This window comes from Bufo gargarizans, chromosome 8, assembly GCF_014858855.1.
Source record: "Bufo gargarizans isolate SCDJY-AF-19 chromosome 8, ASM1485885v1, whole genome shotgun sequence".
Taxonomy (NCBI): Eukaryota; Metazoa; Chordata; class Amphibia; order Anura; family Bufonidae; genus Bufo; species Bufo gargarizans.
In genome coordinates, this window is record NC_058087.1 from 26,176,492 (window position 1) to 26,201,547 (window position 25,056).

Consider the following 25,056-nt stretch of genomic DNA (forward strand, 5'->3'; position numbering starts at 1 on the left):
GTTCACAATACAGGTTGTTTTCAATGGGAAAATCGGTGCATAAGGTGCGTTTATTTTTTCTCATCATCTGCGCAAATCGCAAAACTGTAGGAGAAATCTGAGGGTTAGGCTACTTTCACACTGGCGTTTTGGTTTCCGTTTGTGAGGTCCGTTCAGGGCTCTCACAAGCGCTCCAAAACTGGATCAGTTTTGCCCTAATGCACTCTGAATAGATAAGGATCCGCTCGGAATGCCTCAGTTTGCCTCCGTTCAGCCTCCATTCCGCTCTGGAGGCTGCCTGCTGCGTTTTGGTGTCCGCCTGACGATGCAGAGGCAAACGGATCCGTCCTGGCACACAATGTAAGTCAATGGGGACGGATCCATTTTCACTGACACAATATGGCACAATAGAAAACGGATCCGCCCGCCATTGACTTTCAACTGTGTTTAAGATGGATCCGTTTTGGCTATGTTAAAGATAATACAAACGGATCCGTTTTGAACGGATGCATGCGGTTGTATTATCGGTGCGGATCTGTCTGTGCAGATCCATGACGGATCCGCACCAGACACGAGTGTGAACGTAGCCTTAGCCGTTACACTTAGATTTTTTTTTATGTATTTCAGCTGTGTGAACACGGTCTAAAGCTGTGTCAATTGAGTTTTAAAAAAAATCCATGATTTACCGGTATATTGACGCAGCGCAGATTTTCTTTCCAGCAGTGCGTGAATCAGAATCATGTTCTCTGCATGTGAACATACCCGAAGCGTCTCTGACATACAATTCTCCGCGTTTCCGGGACCAACCGCAACTTGACTGACCTGAACTCATAGCATCAGGACAGTACGCCACGGCCAGGCTGGAAACCACAGCATCATGATCCGTGAGTCAGACGAGCCGGTCACATGGACCGCACTACGCCATCTGGAACCGGTCTGTGGTGACATTTGACCACAGTCTGCTCCACCAGTAGATGTAACACAGTCTGCTCCACCAGTAGATGTAACACAGTCTGCTCCACCAGTAGATGTAACACAGTCTGCTCCACCAGTAGATGTAACACAGTCTCCTCCACCAGTAGATGTAACACAGTCTGCTCCACCAGTAGATGTAACACAGTCTCCTCCACCAGTAGATGTAACACAGTCTCCTCCACCAGTAGATGTAACACAGTCTGCTCCACCAGTAGATGTAACACAGTCTGCTCCACCAGTAGATATAACACAGTCTGCTCCACCAGTAGATGCAACACAGTCTGCTCCACCAGTAGATGCAACACAGTCTGCTCCACCAGTAGATGTAACACAATCTGCTCCACCAGTAGATGTAACACAGTCTGCTCCACCAGTAGATATAACACAGTCTGCTCCACCAGTAGATGCAACACAGTCTGCTCCACCAGTAGATGTAACACAATCTGCTCCACCAGTAGATGTAACACAGTCTGCTCCACCAGTAGATGTAACACAGTCTGCTCCACCAGTAGATATAACACAGTCTGCTCCACCAGTAGATGTAACACAGTCTGCTCCACCAGTAGATGTAACACAGTCTGCTCCACCAGTAGATGTAACACAGTCTGCTCCACCAGTAGATGCAACACAGTCTGCTCCACCAGTAGATGCAACACAGTCTGCTCCACCAGTAGATGTAACACAATCTGCTCCACCAGTAGATGTAACACAGTCTGCTCCACCAGTAGATGTAACACAGTCTGCTCCACCAGTAGATATAACACAGTCTGCTCCACCAGTAGATGCAACACAGTCTGCTCCACCAGTAGATATAACACAGTCTGCTCCACCAGTAGATGTAACACAGTCTGCTCCACCAGTAGATGTAACACAGTCTGCTCCACCAGTAGATGTAACACAGTCTGCTCCACCAGTAGTTATAACACAGTCTCCTCCACCAGTAGATGTAACACAGTCTGCTCCACCAGTAGATGTAACACAATCTGCTCCACCAGTAGATGTAACACAGTCTGCTCCACCAGTAGATGTAACACAGTCTGCTCCACCAGTAGATGTAACACAGTCTGCTCCACCAGTAGATATAACACAGTCTGCTTCACCAGTAGATATAACACAGTCTGCTCCACCAGTAGATGTAACACAGTCTGCTCCACCAGTAGATGTAACACAATCTGCTCCACCAGTAGATGTAACACAATCTGCTCCACCAGTAGATGTAACACAGTCTGCTCCACCAGTAGATATAACACAGTCTGCTCCACCAGTAGATGTAACACAGTCTGCTTCACCAGTACATACACCTCATGCTGTACTAAAGTCCTCTCATGATGTATACAAGGTGTAACACTGTGTGTGGTAAAGTACTAGAGGGGCTGTATATCTCACCCAAATTGCTCAGAGGGGTGAGGTTAAAATAATCCTGGAGTGCTGGGTGGTTTCAGAAAAGTGTAGTTTGCTGAGAAACTTTTCATTAAAGTGTATTATGGGACTGGACTTTATGGAATGATGGGTCGGTTGGTAGAGGGACCTGCCATTCCTTCCCACTCCAGTACAATTGTTTCCCCTAGTCTGAGGCAAACCAAGGTGCAGCCACTGGGATCATTATTGGGAGACTACACACAGGGCTGAGAGGCTCCTTCAGTGTCAGAGCTTGGAGCTGCACTGACCTGCTGGTTGAGGAGAGTCTGATCGTGTGTTTACCAAGTACTTAGGTGAGGTGACAATTCTGTCTAGTTAGGGTACTTTCACACTAGCGTTAGTGTGATCCGGCAGGCAGTTCCGTCGTCAGAGCTGCCTGCCGGATCCGCCGATCTGTGTGACAACTGACAGCATTTGTAGTCGGATCCGGGTGCGGCTGTATTTGAATATCCCACACGATGATGGATTAACTGCTTGCCGAGTATACCTGGAGGCTAATGGGATTGTCTCAAAGACTGTACTCCAACTCACCAACTCCTTACCCATAACTATTTCTCTTTTGGCAAGGAGATATATTTATAATGCACCAGGACCACCATGGGCAGTAAAATGACACCACAATATGCACATTTTTTCATGGCAAAAGTGAAAAGTGACTTCTTGGTATCAAACCCCAATAAACGCTTGACCTACTTCCGTTTTATTGATGACATCCCAATAATCTGGACTGACAGAACATGAACGATTTAATAAATTCCATCCTACCATAAACCTGACCCTCAACTATTCACATACAGAAATCAGCTTTCCGGACACCACCATAAGACTTCAAAACAGCTCAATACAGACATCCCTGTATTGAAAACCTATTGATCGGCCTACATACCTCAAATGGGACAGCTTACACCCCAAACATATTAAAAAGTCTATCATCTATAGTCAGGCCATCAGATATAACTGAATCTGCTCCAGCCCATCAGACAAGGATGAGCATTTACAACATCTGAAAATACATTTTTACACCAGGGCTATCTACTTGCTTCAATTGAAGATCAAATCACAAAAGCCCCAGAATCCCCAGAAGTCAACTTCTCCAATACAAGGAAAAGAAAGAGAACCAGTGTGTATCTCTGGTCGTGACCTACAACCCACAACTAGAGGTACTGAGGAAAACTGCCAAATAATTACACCATGTCCTACATAAGGACGTCCGGCTAAAAACAATTTTCCCAGATCCCCGCTTACTAGCTTACCGACAACCTTCAAATCTGAGGAACATTCTGATCAGAAGTTCATGGCCATGTACCACACAAAAAGGAACCCATTCCTGTAATATAAGATACAAAACCTGTTCCTATACAATGACAACAGATAAGATCCCCAACACACAGCAGGACTATAAGATCCCTGGGGCATTCACATGTTCTATATCTAATGTTGTGTATCTAAATATCCTGTTGGGGGCCTCTATGTTGGGGAAACAGGACAGAAACTTAAAACAAGGTTGAGGTCCCACCGCCACACAATTTAAGAGAAGAAGCATTACTTTCCCGTGGCTAAGCATTTCTGTAGACACAATGAAGAACACATGAAAGTTGTCATATTAAAAGGTAATCTCAAAGAGCCAGAAGAATTTGGGAGTACAAATTTATAACACTGCTTGACACTTAGAATACTGGACTGAATTTGTTCATGGGATTTATGACACACTATAAGATCAAAAGAGTCCTCTATAGACATAGTGGGGTCACCAGGTTTCTGAGGTAACATCAATATAGAGACCATAAAACTTTCACACCCCTTATCTGTAAGATAATTAAGGACTCAAGATCTTTTATAGTCTGTTGTTTTTCAAATGTCCATTCATTACACCATGCCTCTGTTCTTATTGTATATATAATGCTGTTTCTTCATATATTCTTGTAGTACGCCTGATGAAGGGACTGGTGATGTCTCAAGCTCATTATGTAACATCATTGCTTCTATTTTTGTTACCATTAAAAGGAATCAAACCGGCAATGCTCTTATTTTGTTTCTCTTAATGAGAGGACTAAACCAGTCCATAAATGCAATGAACCCAAGAGATCTGAGGGGTAAATTCCTTAAGAGATGTAGAAGAACATAAATCCATGAGACACATTCATTGAAATTTGTCATGAACTTGTATTCCCAGACTCTCCTGTCCTTCTAAAGTTTGAAATTCCCTTTTGATATTACAAAGGATTTTCAAATCTCAGAAGGACAGGAGAGTCTGGAAATACAAGTTCATGACAAATACCGTTTTCGTCCGGCCAGTCCTTGGCATATTTGCGAGGTTGTGGCTGGATCTCAGCCGGACCCCATTATAGTCAATTGGGCCGGACAGATTGCTGGCAGCGCATGGCTATGCACAGCAAGGACCGATCCAAGAGGCTGTTCCTGACTGGAACAGCCTGCCAGATCTGTTTTACCAATAGTGGGAAACAGGCCTTAAAGGGGTTCTGCAGTTTGTTTAAACTGATGAGCTATCCTCTGGATAGATCATCAGCATACGATCGGCGGGGGTCCGACACCTGGGACCCCCGCCATTCAGCTGTTCGAGAAGGCAGCGGTGCTCCAGCAGCGCCGGTGGCCTTCTCACTGTTTACCACTGGTCAAGTGACGTCATAACTAGTATCAACTTGCCTGGCCGGGGCTAAGCTCCATTCAAGTGAACAGAGCTTAGCGCGTAACATAAAATCAAGACACATTCATTCCTGATCTGAGATTGTCAAAGGTTGTCATGAACAGAGTCTCCTGTCCTTTTAAGATTTAAAATTCCCTTTTGATATTAAAGAGAAATTTCAAATCTCAGAAGGACAGGAGAGTCTGGGAATACAAGTTCATGACAACCTTTAACACACTCAGATCAGGAATGAATGTGTCTCATGGATATATGTCCTTCTGCATCTCTTTAGGAATATGCCCCTCAGACCCCTTGGGTTCATCACATTCATGGACTGGATATCAATTAGGGGACAATAAAACTTTCACACTTCTTATCTATAATCCTCATTAGAGATGAGCAAATTTTTCAAAAATTCGATTTGCCAGTTCTAATTTTTGGGGAAAAATTTGGTTCAATCCGAATTTATTTGCGGCGAATTACGTAAAAAAAACCCTGCTATTTCCTGGCTGCAGAGAGCATTTATAGTGGTGTAGAACACTGTGGCTTGCAGTAACACGCATAGGGCGTGTGCTTTGTTAGTGAAATAATACTATGAGTCTGTATGACATGTAGATGACAGGCGTCACTCTTAGAATCACTGCACACTTCACTTATTTGGGCAGTCACGGGGCCAAAACTGACCAAATAACTCAAGTATGAACTCAGCCTTACAGGTCTATGTTAGCGCCAAGAAGAAGCGCACTCCTTTTACAGCGTCGTCAGCTGATTCCACATAGATGTCTACAGAACCTGTTTTGTTAAACGCTTATACAAGTAGAGCCCCCCCGACAGAGTGGAGAGGGTGTCAGCAGTACGTTTGTGTTGACATCACTGATTATTTTGCCCTTCCTCTGATCCGTCAGAACAATAGCCCCCAAAAAACGGATCCTGTCTGTTGAGCATCCGCCTTCACTTGGTCAGCATTTGGTCAGTAATCCATCAGTATTGCTAATGCAAAAAAAAACAGGAGTGGATCCAAAACAGAGATGACACGTGAATGGAATATTTGCATGTCTTCTGTGTTTTGTACCCACTTCTGCTTTTGGCTACCAAATCACAAGTCAATGCTGATGGGACCATACAGGCCTTACAGCTGCTACACAGACAGGATCCGTTGTGCATCTCATTTTTCCTTCCTTCCGACAGATCAGAGGAAGGGTCAAATAAATCATGTCAGCCAGGCCTAAAGGCAAAATAGTGGCCCAGTCATGAAGTGGGGAGGGTGGGAACAGCATGAGAAGTCCACAGAGTGGCCCTATGACATAGTGGTGAGGTGGAAGCAGCATGAGGAGACCACAGAGTGGCCCAATGACAGAGTCTGGAGGTGGCAGCAGCATCAGGAGGAGGCTGTAGAGTGGCACAATGACAGTGTGGAGGTGGCGGCAGCATCAGGAGACCACAGAGTGACCTGGTGACATAGTATGGAGGTGGCAGCAGCATCAGAAGACCACAGAGTGGTAAGATGACATAGTGTGGAGGTGTCAGCAGCATGAGGAGACCACAGAGTGGCAAGGTGACATAGTGTAGAGGTGGTAGCAATACCAGTATCAGCTGAAGATGGTGGGTGAAAGAAGGAGCACTTGGCATAAGATGTGTGGCATCAGGCGGGTGGCAGCATCAGAATAGTAGCTGAGGCAGGTAGCCAGAAGAAACCAGTCTCTTTTGTCAAAGTGTTGGTGTGGCACCATGGATGATCTAGTCTGCTGCATCAGGCATTAGTGGGTGGAAATCCTGGCTGATCCACGCCTAATTTATCTTGACAAGACAAAGGTCAGCCTCTCCACATTTTGGGTGGACAGGCGAGTTCTTCTTTTTGGAGTAACTATGGCCCCCGCCGCACTAAACACCCGCCAGTTTGGCTGCCCAGTAGTCCAGAGGATATTCAATGACGGCTGGCAGGGTGCACTCCAAGTATGCCATCACCTGCTGATTCAGGTTCTGCTCTATGTCTAGCTGCTGGTGAGTAGTTTCTTCACTATACGACTCAAGACTCAGGCTGCGGCTGATGGAGCTGGTACTGCTTCTGCCACCCCACCCCTCCCCAGCAGCCATGGCAGTGGAACGTGAGCGCAGACCTGCGAGAGGATGGACGATGGCGCAGATAGGCAGCGGCCAACTGACTACATAGGGTGTCTCTATAGTAGTTCAGTTTGTTCTCCCTCTCAGCGGGTGTAAAAAAGGCCCCCATTTTGGACCAGTAGCGAGGGTCCAACAAGGTGGAGAGCCAGAAGTCATCCCTCTGCCGAATGGTGACAATATGGCTGTCACTACGCAATCAAGTGAGCATGTATCGGGCCATTTGTGCAAGTGCCTCGGAGGGACTCTCTGCCTCCATCTCAACTGCATACTGCCACGGTGTGACTGGGTCCTCTGCCTCGTCTTCCTCATCACCCTGTAGCTCCTCTGGCTGGTCCTGCTCCTCCTCTCCTGTCACCTGTGTAGAAAAACCACCCATTTCGCTACACATTGCTTGTGCTCCAATGTTCTCCTCCTCCTTTTCCTCCTCCTCCAGTTCAGCCCCCACAGGGCTAGGCGCCACATCTGCAGTCCCCTGACCAGCCAGATTTACCAGCTGTTCTCGGACATGAAGCAGTGGAATGACATCGTTCATCCCGTAGTCCTGGCGACTGACAAATAACGTGGCCTCCTCAAAGGGCCTGAGCAAATGGCAGGTGTCACGCATGAGCTGCCACTAGCTGATATCGAAGTCACACAGGGGAGTACTACTGTCCGCTTGGATCACCAAGAAATCGTGTATGGCCTTTCTCTGTTCGTATAGTCGGTGCAACATATGGAGGGTGGAATTCCAATGGGTGAAAACATCGCATATCAGCCTATGCTGGGGGATGCCGTTCTGCCGCTGCAGCTCAAGGAGGGTGTGCTTTGCGGTGTACGAGTGGTTGAAGTGCATGCAAAGTTTCCTGGCCATTTTAAGGATGTCTTGCAGATGGGTGGAAGACTTCAGGAACCGCTTGACAACCAGATTGAACACGTGTGCCATGCAGGGCACATGGCTCAGCACTCCTTGACGCAGTGCCGACAACATGTTCTTCCCGTTGTCGGGGTTCCGATTTTTAGTTGTCGCCGAGAAAGCCAGGATTCGATTTCTCGGTGAAGGACACGGAGCAGTTTCTCCCCTGTGTGACTCCATTCGCCCAGGCAAACGAGGTGCAGAACAGTGTGACACCGCCGTGCTCTGCTCATGTGGTATGCTGGAGGGACACTGTGAATTGTCCCTGCAGTGGAGGCTGAGGACACGGGGGAGGATGAGGAGGCAGAGAGTGGACATTGTCGCAGGACCAACGGCGTGACAACGTGGAGGCGGAAGCGGCGTCACCTGGCCAAGTTGCTGGTGTGACTGTGCAGGAACCACATTTACCCAGTGGGCCGTAAAGGACATGTATTGTCCCTGACCGTAGTTAGAGCTCCACACGTCGGCGCTGCTGTGCACACCGACAGACTCAAGGACTGGCCCACCTTCTGTTCTACATGTGTGTGCAGGGCTGGTACTGCCATTTTGGCAAAGAAATGACGGCTTGAGACTCTCCACCTCGGCTCGGCACAAGCCATCAGTTCTCTGAAAGGTGCAGAGTAGTGTTGATCGAGCAAGCTCGGCCGAACACCAGTTCGGCTCGAGCATCTTGATACTCAGCACATGGCGGTATTCGGCTGAATACCGCATGTGCTAGAGCGCAATGCTCGAGTCTCCTCCCCGCACGTTTGTTGGCTGCTATGCAGCCAATAAACGTGCAGGTAAGTACTGCCCTTCACTGTAATGCCATAGCCATGTTGGTTACTGGCATTTCAGTGATTGGCTGGCTGAAACGCATCATCGGGTGCTATATATGTTAGTCAGGTAGAGCTATTCTGAAGAAGGGAAAGATAGTGTAGGGAGTGAAATTTTCTTTTTTTCAGTTGGAAAACTTGTCAGAGACCCAAAAGTCCTTTTAAGGACTATTGTTGTGTTGTGCGACGTGAGCACGCGCTGGAACTCGACGTTCCACATGTTGGCCAGGCTTTGTGAGCAGCAGAGGGCAGTAGTGGAATACCAGCTGCAACATGGTCGTCGCCTTTCCAGTCAGCTTCCGCTCTTCACATGCGAGGAGTGGGCATGGTTGTTTGACCTCTGTGAGTCTTACCTGTTGGGACTCTGGCACACATGGCTGACTTTATGTTAGGCTGGTGACCCACGCGTTTTACACATTTTGGACAACACAGATTACTGGTTGTTCACCCTACTCGATCCCCGCTACAAAGAGAACGTCTCATCTCTCATTCCTGTGGTGGAGCGGACAAGCAAAATGGTGCAATACCAGAAGGTGCTTGTGGAAAAATTGCTCCAAAAATTTCCAGCTGACAACACTGGCGGCAGAGTACATAGTTCCTTGGGCAACCGAGGAGGGGAGACAAGGGGAACACACAGCAGTTCCAACAGAGGCAGGGCAACATTCTCCAAAGCCTGGGATAGTTCATGACACCCCGCCAGCACTCTTACCCTGATGTGCGGCCTGGTGTCACAAGGAGGGAAATATTTTGGAAGATGGTGAAGGAGTACGTAGCAGACCATGTCAGCATCCTCAATGATCCCTCTGTGCCTTACAACTACTGGGTGTCCAAGCTGGACACGTGGCACAAACTGGCGCTCTACGCGGGTATTTAGTGCTTGTGGGGGCATAATAACTGATAAGCGCATCCTCCTGTCAACTGAAAATGCTGACAGGTTGACTCTTATTAAAGGCCTGGATTGCCCACTTCTCTACTCCACCAGAGGAAAGTGGCTGAACATAAAGGCACTTTAAACGTTTTTTTTTTTATAATGTACTGAATACACTGTATTCCCATGCACCCCTTTCACCACAAAAAGGGTATATGGTTCAATCTTCCTTTTCTCATCCTCCTCCTCCTCTTTTTCCATCATATCAACATGCTTATTAGTCTGCCATCGCTCCTAATGTTGTAGAGGGTCAGCTCACCTACAAGCCCTCGCATTTAATGTTTTACAGGGTCAGCTCACCAGCAGGCCCTCACCTACAATCTTTTAGAGGGCAAGCTCACCTGCAGGCCCTCGCATGTAATGTTTTAGAGGGTCAGCTCACCAGCAGGCTCTCACCTACAATCTTTTAGAGGGTCAGCTCACCTAAAGGCCCTTGCATATAATGTTTTACAGGGTCAGCTCACCAGCAGGCCCTCAAACCATAATGTTTTACAGGGTCAGCTCACCAGCAGGCCCTCGCCCATAATTTTTTCAATGGCTAGCTAAGCAGCAGGCACTCGCCCATAATTTTTTCGATGCTCAGATCAGCAGCAGGCACTCGCCCCTAATGTTTTAGAGAGTCAGCTCTGCAGCAGACTCTCACCCCTAATGTTTTAGATGGTCAGCTCAGCAGCAGGCCCTTGCCCATAATGTTTAAGAGGGTCACCAGCAGGCCCTTGCTCCTAATGTTTTTGAGGGGCACCAGCAGGCCATTAATCATAATTTTTCAAGTATGTATGATGCTTTATGTGTAATAAAGGGTATATTGGAGTGCTGGTTCCTTGTAATTTTTGGAAGCCCTTTCACTTAGTGTATAGGCTTTATGAGTGAAGGGGTCCCACTACCTGAACAATTGTACCACAGTGTGAATGAGGCCCTCCTTTATGTGATATACAGGTTGTATCCGAGTGCCTCTTCCTTGTAATTTTTCATCTAAAATCGATTATATCGTTGGTTTTGTGCGTATTAGTGTCAGTCTGTAAAAGTGGCGTACTACTCGGACAACATCGTTCCCAGCAGCGACCTGGGAGTCCAAGATGCATTCAGACATCCACCCCATGCTGTTCCTGAACCATTTCTGTGGCGTTTCCATCAATTTATGACCTTTTCCTATAAACCAGACACCCTCCCCTCTTCAGAGCAGGGGGTGCCTGGTTTAATGCTCGGGTTCTCCCATTGACTTTCTTTTGTGCTCGGGTGCTTGGTAGAGCACCCGAGCATCCCGAGGTGTTCGACCCGAGCGCCTGAACACCTGAGCACTTTGGTGCTCAATCAACACTAGTGCAGAGTCCACCACTTGGAAAGGGACGGACTGCAGCACCAGCAACTTGGAAAGGAGCACATTCAGCTTCTGTGCAATTGGATGAGTGCACCATACTACTGTCTCTTGGCAATCGCTTCGGTGATCCATTACTGACGGAATGACTGATGAGAAGTAGGAAGGCGAGGATCAGGAGCATCAGGACTAGCAGCCTTCGGCTGAGGAGGCGGAGCCTTGACTGCCTGAAACTAGGTGCGGGCCACTGGGTGATGCAGCTGGACCACCACTTGGGAGCCACAGTTCTCCCAGGCCACTTTATGGTGACGCTACATATATTGACGCAGGACCTTGGTGCCAACATTGGCAGCCTGGCCACGCTTTACCTTCTGCCCACAGATTCTATATATGACCATGTTCACCTCCTCCGGCGGCTTAACAAAAAACTGCCACACTCCCAAGTAGGGGATTTTACCCCCAACACTATGCACTGACTGACTGCTACCGCCGATGCTTCCATGAACCCGTGCACCGCTACTTCCCGGGCAGGTAGGCTCATACGAAGCGGGTGGTCTACCCCAGGCAAGTTTGGCTCCCGACCTCCCACTTCTGCCACCCTGCTGACTCCCGGCCATGCTAGCGACTTGCTGGCTCCACCTCTTGCTCACGGGCAAGCTGCCACCCTCTTCTCCCGATGATGATGAAGCCCTCTTGTCACCTGGATCCCAAGTGCGATCAGCTACATCATCATCATCGAGTACTGTCTACACGTCACTGATGTCCTCCTCAACGGTCTCTAGATCAAGAGCCTGACCGCTCGCAATACCAGCTCCCACGCCGCACTCCTCATCACTACTTGCCCGCCTACCGGAGGAAGCGACGGCTGTCTCCTCCAGATCTTGGCTGGGCAGTAGCTGCTGACTGTCCTCTAGTAGCTTGTCCTCGCTGAAAAGTGGAGCTTAGCCTACGGCATATAATGCTTCTTGCGGTAAAGGAACTGGAAATGAAAGAGGAAGGTTTAGGACAGGTAGGGGCACAGGGCCTGCTTCCAGGCTTGCTTCCAGGCAATGCCAACTAAGCATAGTGTCAGAGGAACCCACCAACTCTTGGCTGGGGTGTCTGATGTCACTTGGGACGAAGTGGAGAACCGAGTCAACCATTCCAGAACCGCTGGGTTGCTGGTCAAGACACGACCTCTAGATGACACCAGGAGCTCAGGCCTCTCGCTGCGACCACTGCTGCCACGCCTCCTTACTCTGCTGCGACCTCTGCCTGCGCCAGAAACATTTAGGCCTTTGCCACTCCCCTGTGCAGGGCCTGGCTCTTCTCTGTCTGACATACTGTTAGATAAAATAAATAAATAAAAAGGAAAATCAAATCACCCCAAAAAAGTCTGCAATTTTCTCACTTCAGCACACAACGGCTAATAAGCCCTTTTTTTACCACTAATACCAAAAATGGCTGTAATTTTCTCACTTCACCACACAACGGCAAATACATTTTTGTGCCACTAATACATGCCAAAAAGGGCTTTAGAATATATAACTGCACCGCTGAACGGCAAATAGGCTCTTATTTTTTCCCATTTATGCACGACACAAAAGGCTTTAGAACATATAACTGCACCTTTGACTGGCAAATATATTTTTCTATTGCCACTAATACATGCCACAGAAGGCTTTAGAACAGATAACTGCACTGCTGAATGGCAAATATATTTTTATTTGGCCACTAATACACGCCACAAAAGGCTTTAGGACATATAACTGCACTGCTAAACAGCAAATATTTTTTTTCTTTTTCCACCAATACACACCACAAAAGGCTTTAGAACAGATAACTGCACCACTGAACGGCAAATATATTTTTTCTTTTTCCACCAATACACGCCACAAAAGGCTTTAGAACATATAGCTGCACCGCTGAACGGCAAATATATTTTTTCTTTTTCTATTAATACACGCCACAAAAGGCTTTAGAACATATAGCTGCATGCTGAACGGCAAATATATTTTTTCTTTTTCCACTAATACATGCCACAAAAGGATTTAGAACAGATAACTGCACCGCTGAACGTCAAATATATTTTTTCTATTTTCACTAATACATGCCACAAAAGGCTTTATAACATATAACTGCACCGCTGACCAGCAAATATATTTTTTCTTTTTCCACTAATACACCCCACAAAAGGCTTTAGAACAGATAACTGCACCGCTAAACGGCAAAAATATTTTTTCTTTTTCCACTAATACATGCCACAAAAGGCTTTAGAACAGATAACTGCACCGCTGATCGGCAAATATATTTTTTCTTTTTCCATTCATGCACGACACAAAAGGCTTTAAAACATATAACTTCACCGCTGAATGGCAAATATATTTTTATTTTGCCACTAATACACTCCGTGTGCTGTCCGCATCCGTTGCTTCGTTCAGTGGCCCCTGCAAAAAAAATAGAACATGTCCTATTCTTGACCGTTTTGCGGACAAGAATAGACATTTCTACAATGGGCCGCTCGTTCCGTTCCGCAAATTGCAGAAGTCACACCGGCGGCTTCCGTTTTTTGCAGATCCGCCATTTGTGGACTGCAAAAAACGGAACGGTCGTGTGCATGAGGCCGAACTGTGAGTAATTCTACTAAGTGGCGCCTTTCCTAAATCACAGGAACCGTGAGTAACTACATCAAGTGGCCAATACTATTTGTATATGGTATTGTCTATATATAATTTGCCTTGGTTATGTCAATGTATCTGTTTAATATATCCAGTTACACTATTTTTCTTGTGGGCATTTGGTTGATTAATATTTTTGTCGGAGTCACTTATTTTATATATTTTCTTTATTAAAAGCTTTATTTCATTTTTTTTTTTTCTATGTGAGCTAAATTTCTATAACTCCTATAATAACGTCTCTTTTATTTATAGGGCTGTGACATCACAGGGCTGGCTGGCTGCTGATTGGCTGCATGCATGGCATTATGGGTGATCCCGTCTTCCCAGAGTTCCTTTCTCTATGTCCTCACACGTGCAGCAGCCATTTTAGGAAAAAATGCGACTCGTTACCACGAAGCGTGAGGAAATTCGGATTCGGTGCAAATCGAATTTTTCCTAATATTCGGATCAAATTCCACTTTGTCAACTTCGATTCGCTCATCTCTAATCCTCATGTATAGAGTTGAGCGAACACCTGGATGTTCGGGTTCGAGAAGTTCGGCCGAACTTCCCGAAAATGTTCGGGTTCGGGATCCGAACCCGATCCGAACTTCGTCCCGAACCCGAACCCCATTGAAGTCAATGGGGACCCGAACTTTTCGGCACTAAAACGGCTGTAAAACAGCCCAGGAAAGGGCTAGAGGGCTGCAAAAGGCAGCAACATGTAGGTAAATCCCCTGCAAACAAATGTGGATAGGGAAATGAATTAAAATAAAAATTAAATAAATAAAAATTAACCAAAATCAATTGGAGAGAGGTCCCATAGCAGAGAATCTGGCTTCCCGTCACCCACCACTGCAACAGTCCATTTTCATAAATTTAGGCCCAGCACCCAGGCAGAGGAGAGAGGTCCCGTAACAGACAATCTGGCTTCATGTCAGCAGAGAATCAGTCTTCATGTCATAGCAGAGAATCAGGCTTCACGTCACCCACCACTGTAAGAGTCCATTTTCATAAATTTAGGCCCAGCACCCAGGCAGAGGAGAGAGGTCCCGTAACAGACAATCTGGCTTCATGTCAGCAGAGAATCAGTCTTCATGTCATAGCAGAGAATTTCATGATTTTCCTATTACATGACGTAAAGTCATGATTTTATTAAAGACACGGAGGCGAGTATTGCATATAACTCTCTTTACTGTTACCATAGCAGCAAAGAAGAACATGTCAATCAAAAGAAAAAACCATAACAACTGACTCCTCCCCTCCATCCCAGTATATATTGTCTCTCCCCTCTGGGATCATCCTCTTTCTTTGAACAGCAAAAAACCGCAGACATCGACGGAACTTGGACCATCCGTAACCCGATAGACATTCCTGACCCCGAATCGACCAGGAAACTCGGATCCACCGAAAAACCTAAACGGCAACAGCGCCAACCGAACTGGAACCATGAATGAAGAAATCAATCAACCTGCAGAATAAAATAAAATAAACACGAGGTAAAATCACATGAAAATGGCACGAAACCAAGCAAGAGGTAGTGCACACATGAACACATCAAAATGGGCAGTCTTATGAACAATAGGACAAGTACAACAATACAGTTGAACATAACCAAAAACTGGGTGGGAGGGTGGGCAATACTCGCCTCCGTGTCTTTAATAAAATCATGACTTTACGTCATGTAATAGGAAAATCATGAAATTTTATCACAAGACACGGAGGCTCCTATTGCAAGTTTAAAGCTGAGAGACGATAGAATGAAAAGCATGTGACTCGGGACGAAAGTAAAATTCCCGAAAGGTAGAGACCCTGGACCAATCCGCCACGCGCAAAACGTCCTCCAGACGGGCTCCCGAGACCCACATGGACGTAGCAGAAGCACTGCGAACCGAATGCGCCGTAAAAATAGAGGTGTCAATACCCGCCAGACCCAGAATCTCCTTAACCCAACGAGAGAGGGTGACACTAGAAACGGGAGCATAAGGCCTCCGAAAAGAAATAAACAAATTAGGGAAAGAAGGATCCCGTAGGGAAACCGTCCTAGCCTCATACTCCTGAAGGCATGCCACCGGGCACAAAAGAGGGGACTGCCGGAATGCTGGGTAAGACACAGAGCGGATGCTCGTTTTTGTGCGCCTAGAAATGTTAAATAAGACCCCATCCGGAGTGAAGGACCGAGCATCGTAATCCAGAGCCCGGACGTCCGACACCCGCTTACAAGAAATGAGGCACAAAAGTGTAACCAACTTGGCAGATAAATGTCGTAGTGACAACTGGTCATTAGGAGACCATGAAAGGAGAAAGGACAAAACCAACCCCACATCCCAAGTGGTAGAAAAGCGAGGTCTGGGAGGACGAGACAAACGAGAACCCTTCAACAAACGGCATACAAGAGGATGTTGTCCAGCCGGACAACCCTCAAAACCCTCGTGTCGTGACGAGATGGCCGACCTGTACAGATTAATTGTACGGTAGGCTTTGCCCGCATCGAATAAAGAGGACAAGAAAGACAGGATCGACATTACAGGTGCTCGAAGGGGATCCAGATCCCGTTCTCCGTACCAGCGAGCCCAAGAGTCCCAGGCGGCTCGGTAAGCACGTCTGGTCCCTGGAGCCCAAGCGTTTTCCAAAAGGAAAACAGTCGTGTTCGAAACTCCCGACAACGTGTCGGGGCACCCGAGATCCTGCAAGCGAGAAGACGAAGAAGGCGTGACTGAATGAGGGGGTGGGAGTCCCCCGAGGGGGCCCGCAAAAGATGCGGAAGGTCTGGAAGGAGGAGCGGAGAGTCCACCAGCATATCCAGGACCATCGGGAACCAGGGCTGAGACCGCCACAGAGGTATGATCAAGATCAATTCCGCTCGCTGGCGCTGAACCTGAAGGAGGACCCGAGAAATCAGGGCAAAGGGGGGAAATGCGTACATCAGTGAACCCCCCCACAGCTGGAGGAAGGCGTCTACTGCCTCCGCCAACGGGTCCGGCCGCCAGCTGAAGAACCGGGAGGTCTGGGCGTTCAAGCGGCTCGCGAATAAATCCACCGATGGAGGACCCCAGCGAGACGACAAAGCTAGGAACACCTCCTCGTCTAGCTTCCAGTCGCTGGAATCCGAAAAGTAACGTGAATTCCAATCCGCCACTACATTGCGGAGGCCGGGAAGGTGTTCCGCAACCACCACGATACCCCTGGTGAGGCAGAACTCCCAAAAGTCCTGTGCCAGGTACGTCAGAACCGACGAGCGCGTTCCGCCCATCCCGTTGACATATCTGACTGCGGATACATTGTCCATCCGCAGTCTGATACAAGTCGTGACAGTGCCATTCGCAAAACTGCGAATCGCCAGCGACCCTGCCAGCAACTCTAGGCCATTGATATGAAGACGAGACTCCTCCGGGGACCAAGGCCCCCCGGTGGAAATCCCGTTGCAGTGAGCTCCCCAGCCGTGTAAGCTGGCGTCGGATTCGATGATCAGGTCCGGCGAAGGACCCAGCAAAGCCTTGCCATTCCAAACCGATAGATTCTGGATCCACCACCTCAACTCGTCCCTCGTCTCCGTGTCCAGCGTGACCAGGTCCGAGTATGTGGATCCTGCCCGAAGATGGGCAATTTTGAGCCTCTGGAGAGCCCGATAGTGCAAGGGTGCAGGGAAAATGGCCTGGATAGAGGATGCCAACAGGCCAATTAGACGCGCCAGGTGTCGCAACGACAACTGCGGTCGAAGAAGAGCGTGGCGCAGCTCTTTGCGAATGGACCGTACCTTGGACAGAGGGAGATGAAGAGATAGGGACACGGAATCCACTCTGAATCCCAGGAACTCCATGGATGTAGCCGGAGTGAGGCAAGACTTCTCGTGGTTTATGATAAAACCCAAGCGGGAAAGGAGGTCGGTGGTCAAGGTGAGGTGAGATCGGAGAAGGGATGGATTGTGCGCCATGATAAGGATATCGTCGAGATAAATTATCATGCGCACCCCTCTGCTGCGGAGCCAAGATACCACCGGTTTCATCACCTTGGTGAAACACCACGGGGCGGACGAAAGACCGAACGGCAGGCAAGTGAACCGCCAAATCTGGTCTCCCCAAAGGAAACAAAGCAGGTCTCTGGAAGACGGGGCTACCGGAACCGTAAGGTATGCATCTTTGAGGTCCAGTTTGACCATCCAATCGCCGGGTAGTAGCATATCCCTTAAAAGATGGATGCCTTCCATCTTGAAATGCCGGTACTGAACCAGTGAGTTGAGGGCCTTCAGGTTGATAACTGGGCGCATTTGACCGCCCTTTTTCTGGACCAAAAACATGCCACTGACCACCCTGTCGGGGTGAGGTGAGGTGCGCTCGATCGCCCTCTTGTGGACCAACCCCACCAGCTCCCTGTGTAAAAGACGCAGAAGCGAACCGGTTAAGTGGATGGGGCGAGGGGTGGGTAGTTGGCTCGGTGAGGTCACCAAGTCTATCGTGAATCCCCTGATGGTTTGGAGTACCCACTGGTCTGAGGTGATCTCGGACCAGGCATTGAAACAGAAACGGAGTCTGCCCCCGACACAACCTGTTGAAGAAAGCAAAGGAATCACTGGTTGGGGACTCACCAACTGGACGGCGATAGGACGGGGTCCCGCGGTAATTCCTGGACCGACCCGAAGAGCCCCTGGACGGGAAAAAGGACGGCTGGTGCCTTGGGTCCTGGAGGGAGGATCGATAACTGAAGGAGCCTCGTCCCGTTCCGCGGGAGTGGAAATCCGACCGGCCGGACAGACGGCCCCTAGAACTGCCGGCCCTGCTGGAAAAACGGTTGTTGAAAACACGTTTCATTGACGTTTGGGCCTTGTCTAACGCCGTAAAGGCCCCGACGTATCTGCCCAGCTCCTTAATGAATGAGTCTCCAAATAAGAGACCCTGGGCATTCTTGCCTGCCTCAGACAAGGCTAAATTGGACAGCTTCGGTTCCACCTTCATCAGAATGGCCTTTCGCCGTTCGATGGCCAGAGAGGTGTTCACGTTGCCCGTGATGCAGATGGCCCGCTGGACCCATCCGCCCAATTCAACCGGGTCGACCGGCCTGCCCTCCGACTTAGCGGACTCCGCCATCTCAAAGATCTTGGCGAGGGGCCCCGTGATGTCAAGGAGTTTGTCCTGAACGGCCCGCAGAGCGGAATCCAACCCCTTTTTTGGGTTGAATTTCGTTTTGGTGAGGAATTGGACCATCTTCGGGTCCACCGTAGGCGTCTCACACACTTTATTCAAAATTAAAGGCCGAGGGCATTCTGCCCGCAATTTGTTCCGGGACTCCTTACTCAGAGGAGTACGGATTTTTGCCTCTAAATATTGGGCCACCGGAGTGGTGGGGAGCCATTCTGCAGAGCGGGGATGATGGAGCTCGTCCGGGTTGAACAGAGGAGTACCCAGGGAGTCAACCATGAGGTCGTCTGGGAGAGGCTGGTTTCCCTGTACGGAAACCGCTGGTATGGACGGCCCGGGGGTGGGCGATATATCCAGAGGATCAACCTCAACATCCTGAATTTCATCTAAAGAGTCATATAAAGACTCATTACGCGCCTCCTCGTTCGATTCTCTTTCAGAATCAGACTGTGGCTCAGGTATAGTCCTGGCCGACTTCCATGCACGAGAGCGTTCTGCCTGTCGTGCGCAGGCTCTTTTCCGCGGGACAACCGCGTGGTCACGTGATGGATTACCATCGGTTCTGAGAGTTCTGGAGGCAGATGGTCTGGCGATATCCAAAGCCTGGTCCTGCATGGACTCAGCGGATTGTGCACTTAGGGCCTGAGAGATCGACTGGGACAGTGCTGAGGACATAGAGCCCATCGCCGCCATGATTGCGTCAGAAATAGATTGCTGTAGCGCAGTCTGTTCTAACCCTTGTGGACCTGCATCGCGGAAGGGGGCATTAGCGGGAACAAGGGGTGTACTAGGGGCATCCTGCCTGGATGAGGAGCTACGGCGAGACATGATAAGTGGTAGGAGTTAGTCACCCCAGACCACCAGAAAGACAGACCTGTAAAAGAAGGGAAAAAACGCTAATGAGGGCACTGCACCCAAGGAATACCAACTAAAGCGCCTATAAGGAAGCCCAAACTTACCGAAATAACGCAGGCGAATGATCCTGTAGACCGGTGTGGGACTGCTGAGGCGACAGGAAGAAGCGCTGAGAAAAAGGCGCGCGTCGCAACCGGAAGGTAGAGGGCGGGAGGTGGGGCCTAGGCCCGCAGTGTAGGGAAAGCCTGAGAGCGGCAGGCGTCCGAAATCTCGCTGGGGAAAATCAAGATGGCGGCCGAAATCTCGCGGATCGCGAGACTTCGGCCGGAACGGAGCACTGATGAAAAACACAGGTACTGGGGACCGGAGACCGGACAGGAAGGGGGAAAAAGGGAGGGCAAGACAACCGAGAAGCAAGTGAGGCACAATAAAGCGAATATATCTATATAAGAAAAAATATAAATGAAATCAGTATATTCCCGCAGAAACGAGGTATCTGGGGAATAAGGTGGCCAGGGGACACCTGGACTAGCAAGCCATGAGGCGACAAACCTAAAAGGAAACTCCAAAACACAGAAAGATATACAGCTAAAATGAAGACTACTTTTCTGCCATGGCAGCAGCAAAGAAAGAGGATGATCCCAGAGGGGAGAGACAATATATACTGGGATGGAGGGGAGGAGTCAGTTGTTATGGTTTTTTCTTTTGATTGACATGTTCTTCTTTGCTGCTATGGTAACAGTAAAGAGAGTTATATGCAATAGGAGCCTCCGTGTCTTGTGATAAAATCAGGCTTCACGTCACCCACCACTGTAAGAGTCCATTTTCATAAATTTAGGCCCAGCACCCAGGCAGAGGAGAGAGGTCCCGTAACAGACAATCTGGCTTCATGTCAGCAGAGAATCAGTCTTCATGTCATAGCAGAGAATCAGGCTTCACGTCACCCACCACTGTAAGAGTCCATTTTCATAAATTTAGGCCCAGCACCCAGGCAGAGGAGAGAGGTCCCGTAACAGACAATCTGGCTTCATGTCAGCAGAGAATCAGTCTTCATGTCATAGCAGAGAATCAGGCTTCACGTCAGCCACCACTGCAACAGTCCATTTTCATAAATTTAGGCCCAGCACCCAGGCAGAGGAGAGAGGTCCCGTAACAGACAATCTGGCTTCATGTCAGCAGAGAATTAGTCTGCATGTCATAGCAGAGAATCAGGCTTCACGTCAGCCACCAATGCAACAGTCCATTGTCAGATATTTAGGCCCAGCACCCAGGCAGAGGAGAGAGGTCCCGTAACAGAGGATCTGGCTTCATGTCAGCAGAGAATCAGTCTTCATATCATAGCAGAGAATCAGGCTTCACGTCACCCACCACTGCAACAGTCCATTTTCATAAATTTAGGCCCAGCACCCAGGCAGAGGAGAGAGGTCCCGTAACAGACAATCTGGCTTCATGTCAGCAGAGAATCAGTCTTCATGTCATAGCAGAGAATCAGGCTTCACGTCAGCCACCACTGCTATAGTCCATTGTCATAAATTTAGGCCCAGCACCCAGGCAGAGGAGAGAGGTCCCGTAACAGACAATCTGGCTTCATGTCAGCAGAGAATTAGTCTGCATGTCATAGCAGAGAATGAGGCTTCACGTCAGCCACCAATGCAACAGTCCATTGGCATAAATTTAGGCCCAGCACCCAGGCAGAGGAGAGAGGTCCCGTAACAGAGGATCTGGCTTCATGTCAGCAGAGAATCAGTCTGCATGTCATAGCAGAAAATCAGGCTTCACGTCAGCCACCACTGGAACAGTCCATTCTCAGATATTTAGGCCCAGCACCCAGGCAGAGGAGAGAGGTCCCGTAACAGAGGATCTGGCTTCATGTCAGCAGAGAATTAGTCTGCATGTCATAGCAGAGAATCAGGCTTCACGTCACCCACCACTGGAACAGTCCATTGTCATATATTTAGGCCCCGGCACCCAGACAGAGGAGAGGTTCATTCAACTTTGGGTAGCCTCGCAATATAATGGTAAAATGAAAATAAAAATAGGATTGAATGAGGAAGTGCCCTGGAGTCCAATAATATATGGTTAAGGGGAGGTAGTTAATGTCTAATCTGGACAAGGGACGGACAGGTCCTGTGGGATCCATGCCTGGTTCATTTTTATGAACGTCAGCTTGTCCACATTGGCTGTAGACAGGCGGCTGCGTTTGTCTGTAATGACGCCCCCTGCCGTGCTGAATACACGTTCAGACAAAACGCTGGCCGCCGGGCAGGCCAGCACCTCCAAGGCATAAAAGGCTAGCTCTGGCCACGTGGACAATTTAGAGACCCAGAAGTTGAATGGGGCCGAACCATCAGTCAGTACGTGGAGGGGTGTGCACATGTACTGTTCCACCATGTTAGTGAAATGTTGCCTCCTGCTAACACGTTGCGTATCAGGTGGTGGTGCAGTTAGCTGTGGCGTGTTGACAAAAGTTTTCCACATCTCTGCCATGCTAACCCTGCCCTCAGAGGAGCTGGCCGTGACACAGCTGCCTTGGCGACCTCTTGCTCCTCCTCTGCCTTGGCCTTGGGCTTCCACTTGTTCCCCTGTGACATTTGGGAATGCTCTCAGTAGCGTGTCTACCAACGTGCGCTTGTACTCGCGCATCTTCCTATCACGCTCCAGTGCAGGAAGTAAGGTGGGCACATTGTCTTTGTAGCGTGGATCCAGCAGGGTGGCAACCCAGTAGTCCGCACAGGTTAAAATGTGGGCAACTCTGCTGTCGTTGCGCAGGCACTGCAGCATGTAGTCGCTCATGTGTGCCAGGCTGCCCAGGGGTAAGGACAAGCTGTCCTCTGTGGGAGGCGTATCGTCATCGTCCTGCCTTTCCCCCCAGCCACGCACCAGTGATGGACCCGAGCTGCGTTGGGTGCCACCCCGCTGTGACCATGCTTCATCCTCATCCTCCTCCACCTCCTCCTCATCCTCGTCCTCCAGTAGTGGGCCCTGGCTGGCCACATTTGTACCTGGCCTCTGCTGTTGCCAAAAACCTCCCTCTGAGTCACTTCGAAGAGACTGGCCTGAAAGTGCTAAAAATGACCCCTCTTCCTCCTCCTCCTCCTCCTCCTCCTGGGCCACCTCCTCTTCCATCATCGCCCTAAGTGTTTTCTCAAGGAGACATAGAAGTGGTATTGTAACGCTGATAACGGCGTCATCGCCACTGGCCATGTTGGTGGAGTACTCGAAACAGCGCAACAGGGCACACAGGTCTCGCATGGAGGCCCAGTCATTGGTGGTGAAGTGGTGCTGTTCTGTAGTGCGACTGACCCGTGCGTGCTGCAGCTGAAACTCCACTATGGCCTGCTGCTGCTCGCACAGTCTGTCCAGCATGTGCAAGGTGGAGTTCCACCTGGTGGGCACGTCGCATATGAGGAGGTGAGCGGGAAGGCCGAAGTTACGCTGTAGCGCAGACAGGCGAGCAGCAGCAGGATGTGAACGCCGGAAGCGCGAACAGACGGCCCGCACTTTATGCAGCAGCTCTGACATGTCGGGGTAGTTGTGAATGAACTTCTGCACCACCAAATTCAGCACATGCGCCAAGCAAGGGATGTGCGTCAAATTGGCTAGTCCCAGAGCTGCAACGAGATTTCGCCCATTATCACACACCACCAGGCCGGGCTTGAGGCTCACCGGCAGCAACCACTCGTCGGTCTGTTGTTTTATACCCCGCCACAACTCCTGTGCGGTGTGGGGCCTGTCCCCCAAACATATGAGTTTCAGAATGGCCTGCTGACGTTTACCCCGGGCTGTGCTGAAGTTGGTGGTGAATGTGTGTGGCTGACTGGATGAGCAGGTGGAAGAAGAGGAGGAGGAAGCCGAGAAGGAGGAGGTGGCAACAGGAGGCAAAGAATGTTGCCCTGCGATCCTTGGCGGCGGAAGGACGTGCGCCAAACAGCTCTCCGCCTGGGGCCCAGCTGCCACTACATTCACCCAGTGTGCAGTTAGGGAGATATAGCGTCCCTGGCCGTGCTTACTGGTCCACGTATCTGTGGTTAGGTGGACCTTGCCACAGATGGCGTTGCGCAGTGCACACTTGATTTTATCGGATACTTGGTTGTGCAGGGAAGGCACGGCTCTCTTGGAGAAGTAGTGGCGGCTGGGAACAACATACTGTGGGACAGCAAGCGACATGAGCTGTTTGAAGCTGTCTGTGTCCACCAGCCTAAATGACAGCATTTCATAGGCCAGTAGTTTAGAAATGCTGGCATTCAGGGCCAGGGATCGAGGGTGGCTAGGTGGGAATTTACGCTTTCTCTCAAATGTTTGTGAGATGGAGAGCTGAACGCTGCCGTGTGACATGGTTGAGACTCTTGGTGGCGGAGGTGGTGGTGGTGTTGGTGGTACATCCCCTGTTTGCTGGGCGGCAGGTGCCAACGTTCCTCCAGAGGCGGAGGAAGAGGCCGAGGCGGCAGCAGCAGAAGAGGCCGAGGCGGCAGCAGCAGAAGAGGTAGCAGGGGGAGCCTGAGTGACTTCCTTGGTTTTAAGGTGTTTACTCCACTGCAGTTCATGCTTTGCATGCAGGTGCCTGGTCATGCAGGTTGTGCTCAGGTTCAGAACGTTAATGCCTCGCTTCAGGCTCTGATGGCACAGCGTGCAAACCACTCGGGTCTTGTCGTCAGCACATTGTTTGAAGAAGTGCCATGCCAGGGAACTCCTTGAAGCTGCCTTTGGGGTGCTCGGTCCCAGATGGCGGCGGTCAGTAGCAGGCGGAGTCTCTTGGCGTCGGGTGTTCTGCTTTTGCCCACTGCTCCCTCTTTTGCTACGCTGTTGGCTCGGTCTCACCACTGCCTCTTCCTCCGAACTGTGAAAGTCAGTGGCACGACCTTCATTCCATGTGGGGTCTAGGACCTCATCGTCCCCTGCATCGTCTTCCACCCAGTCTTGATCCCTGACCTCCTGTTCAGTCTGCACACTGCAGAAAGACGCAGCAGTTGGCACCTGTGTTTCGTCATCATCAGAGACATGCTGAGGTGGTATTCCCATGTCCTCATCATCAGGAAACATAAGTGGTTGTGCGTCAGTGCAGTCTATGTCTTCCACCGCTGGGGAAGGGCTAGGTGGATGCCCTTGGGAAACCCTGCCAGCGGAGTCTTCAAACAGCATAAGAGACTGCTGCATAACTTGAGGCTCAGACAGTTTCCCTGATATGCATGGGGGTGATGTGACAGACTGATGGGGTTGGTTTTCAGGCGCCATCTGTGCGCTTTCTGCAGAAGACTGGGTGGGAGATAATGTGAACGTGCTGGATCCACTGTCGGCCACCCAATTGACTAATGCCTGTACCTGCTCAGGCCTTACCATCCTTA

General features: G+C 49.5%; 1 protein-coding gene across 1 annotated transcript; it reads left to right on the forward strand.

The window, feature by feature from the left end:
* Positions 1-856: 856 nt before the first annotated feature.
* On the forward strand, positions 857-2,299 carry LOC122944693 (SH3 domain-containing protein C23A1.17-like). The gene is made up of 2 exons (XM_044303239.1): positions 857-863; positions 954-2,299. The coding sequence occupies exons 1-2, from the start codon at positions 857-859 to the stop codon at positions 2,297-2,299; spliced, it is 1,353 nt and encodes a 450-aa protein (XP_044159174.1).
* Positions 2,300-25,056: the final 22,757 nt, after the last annotated feature.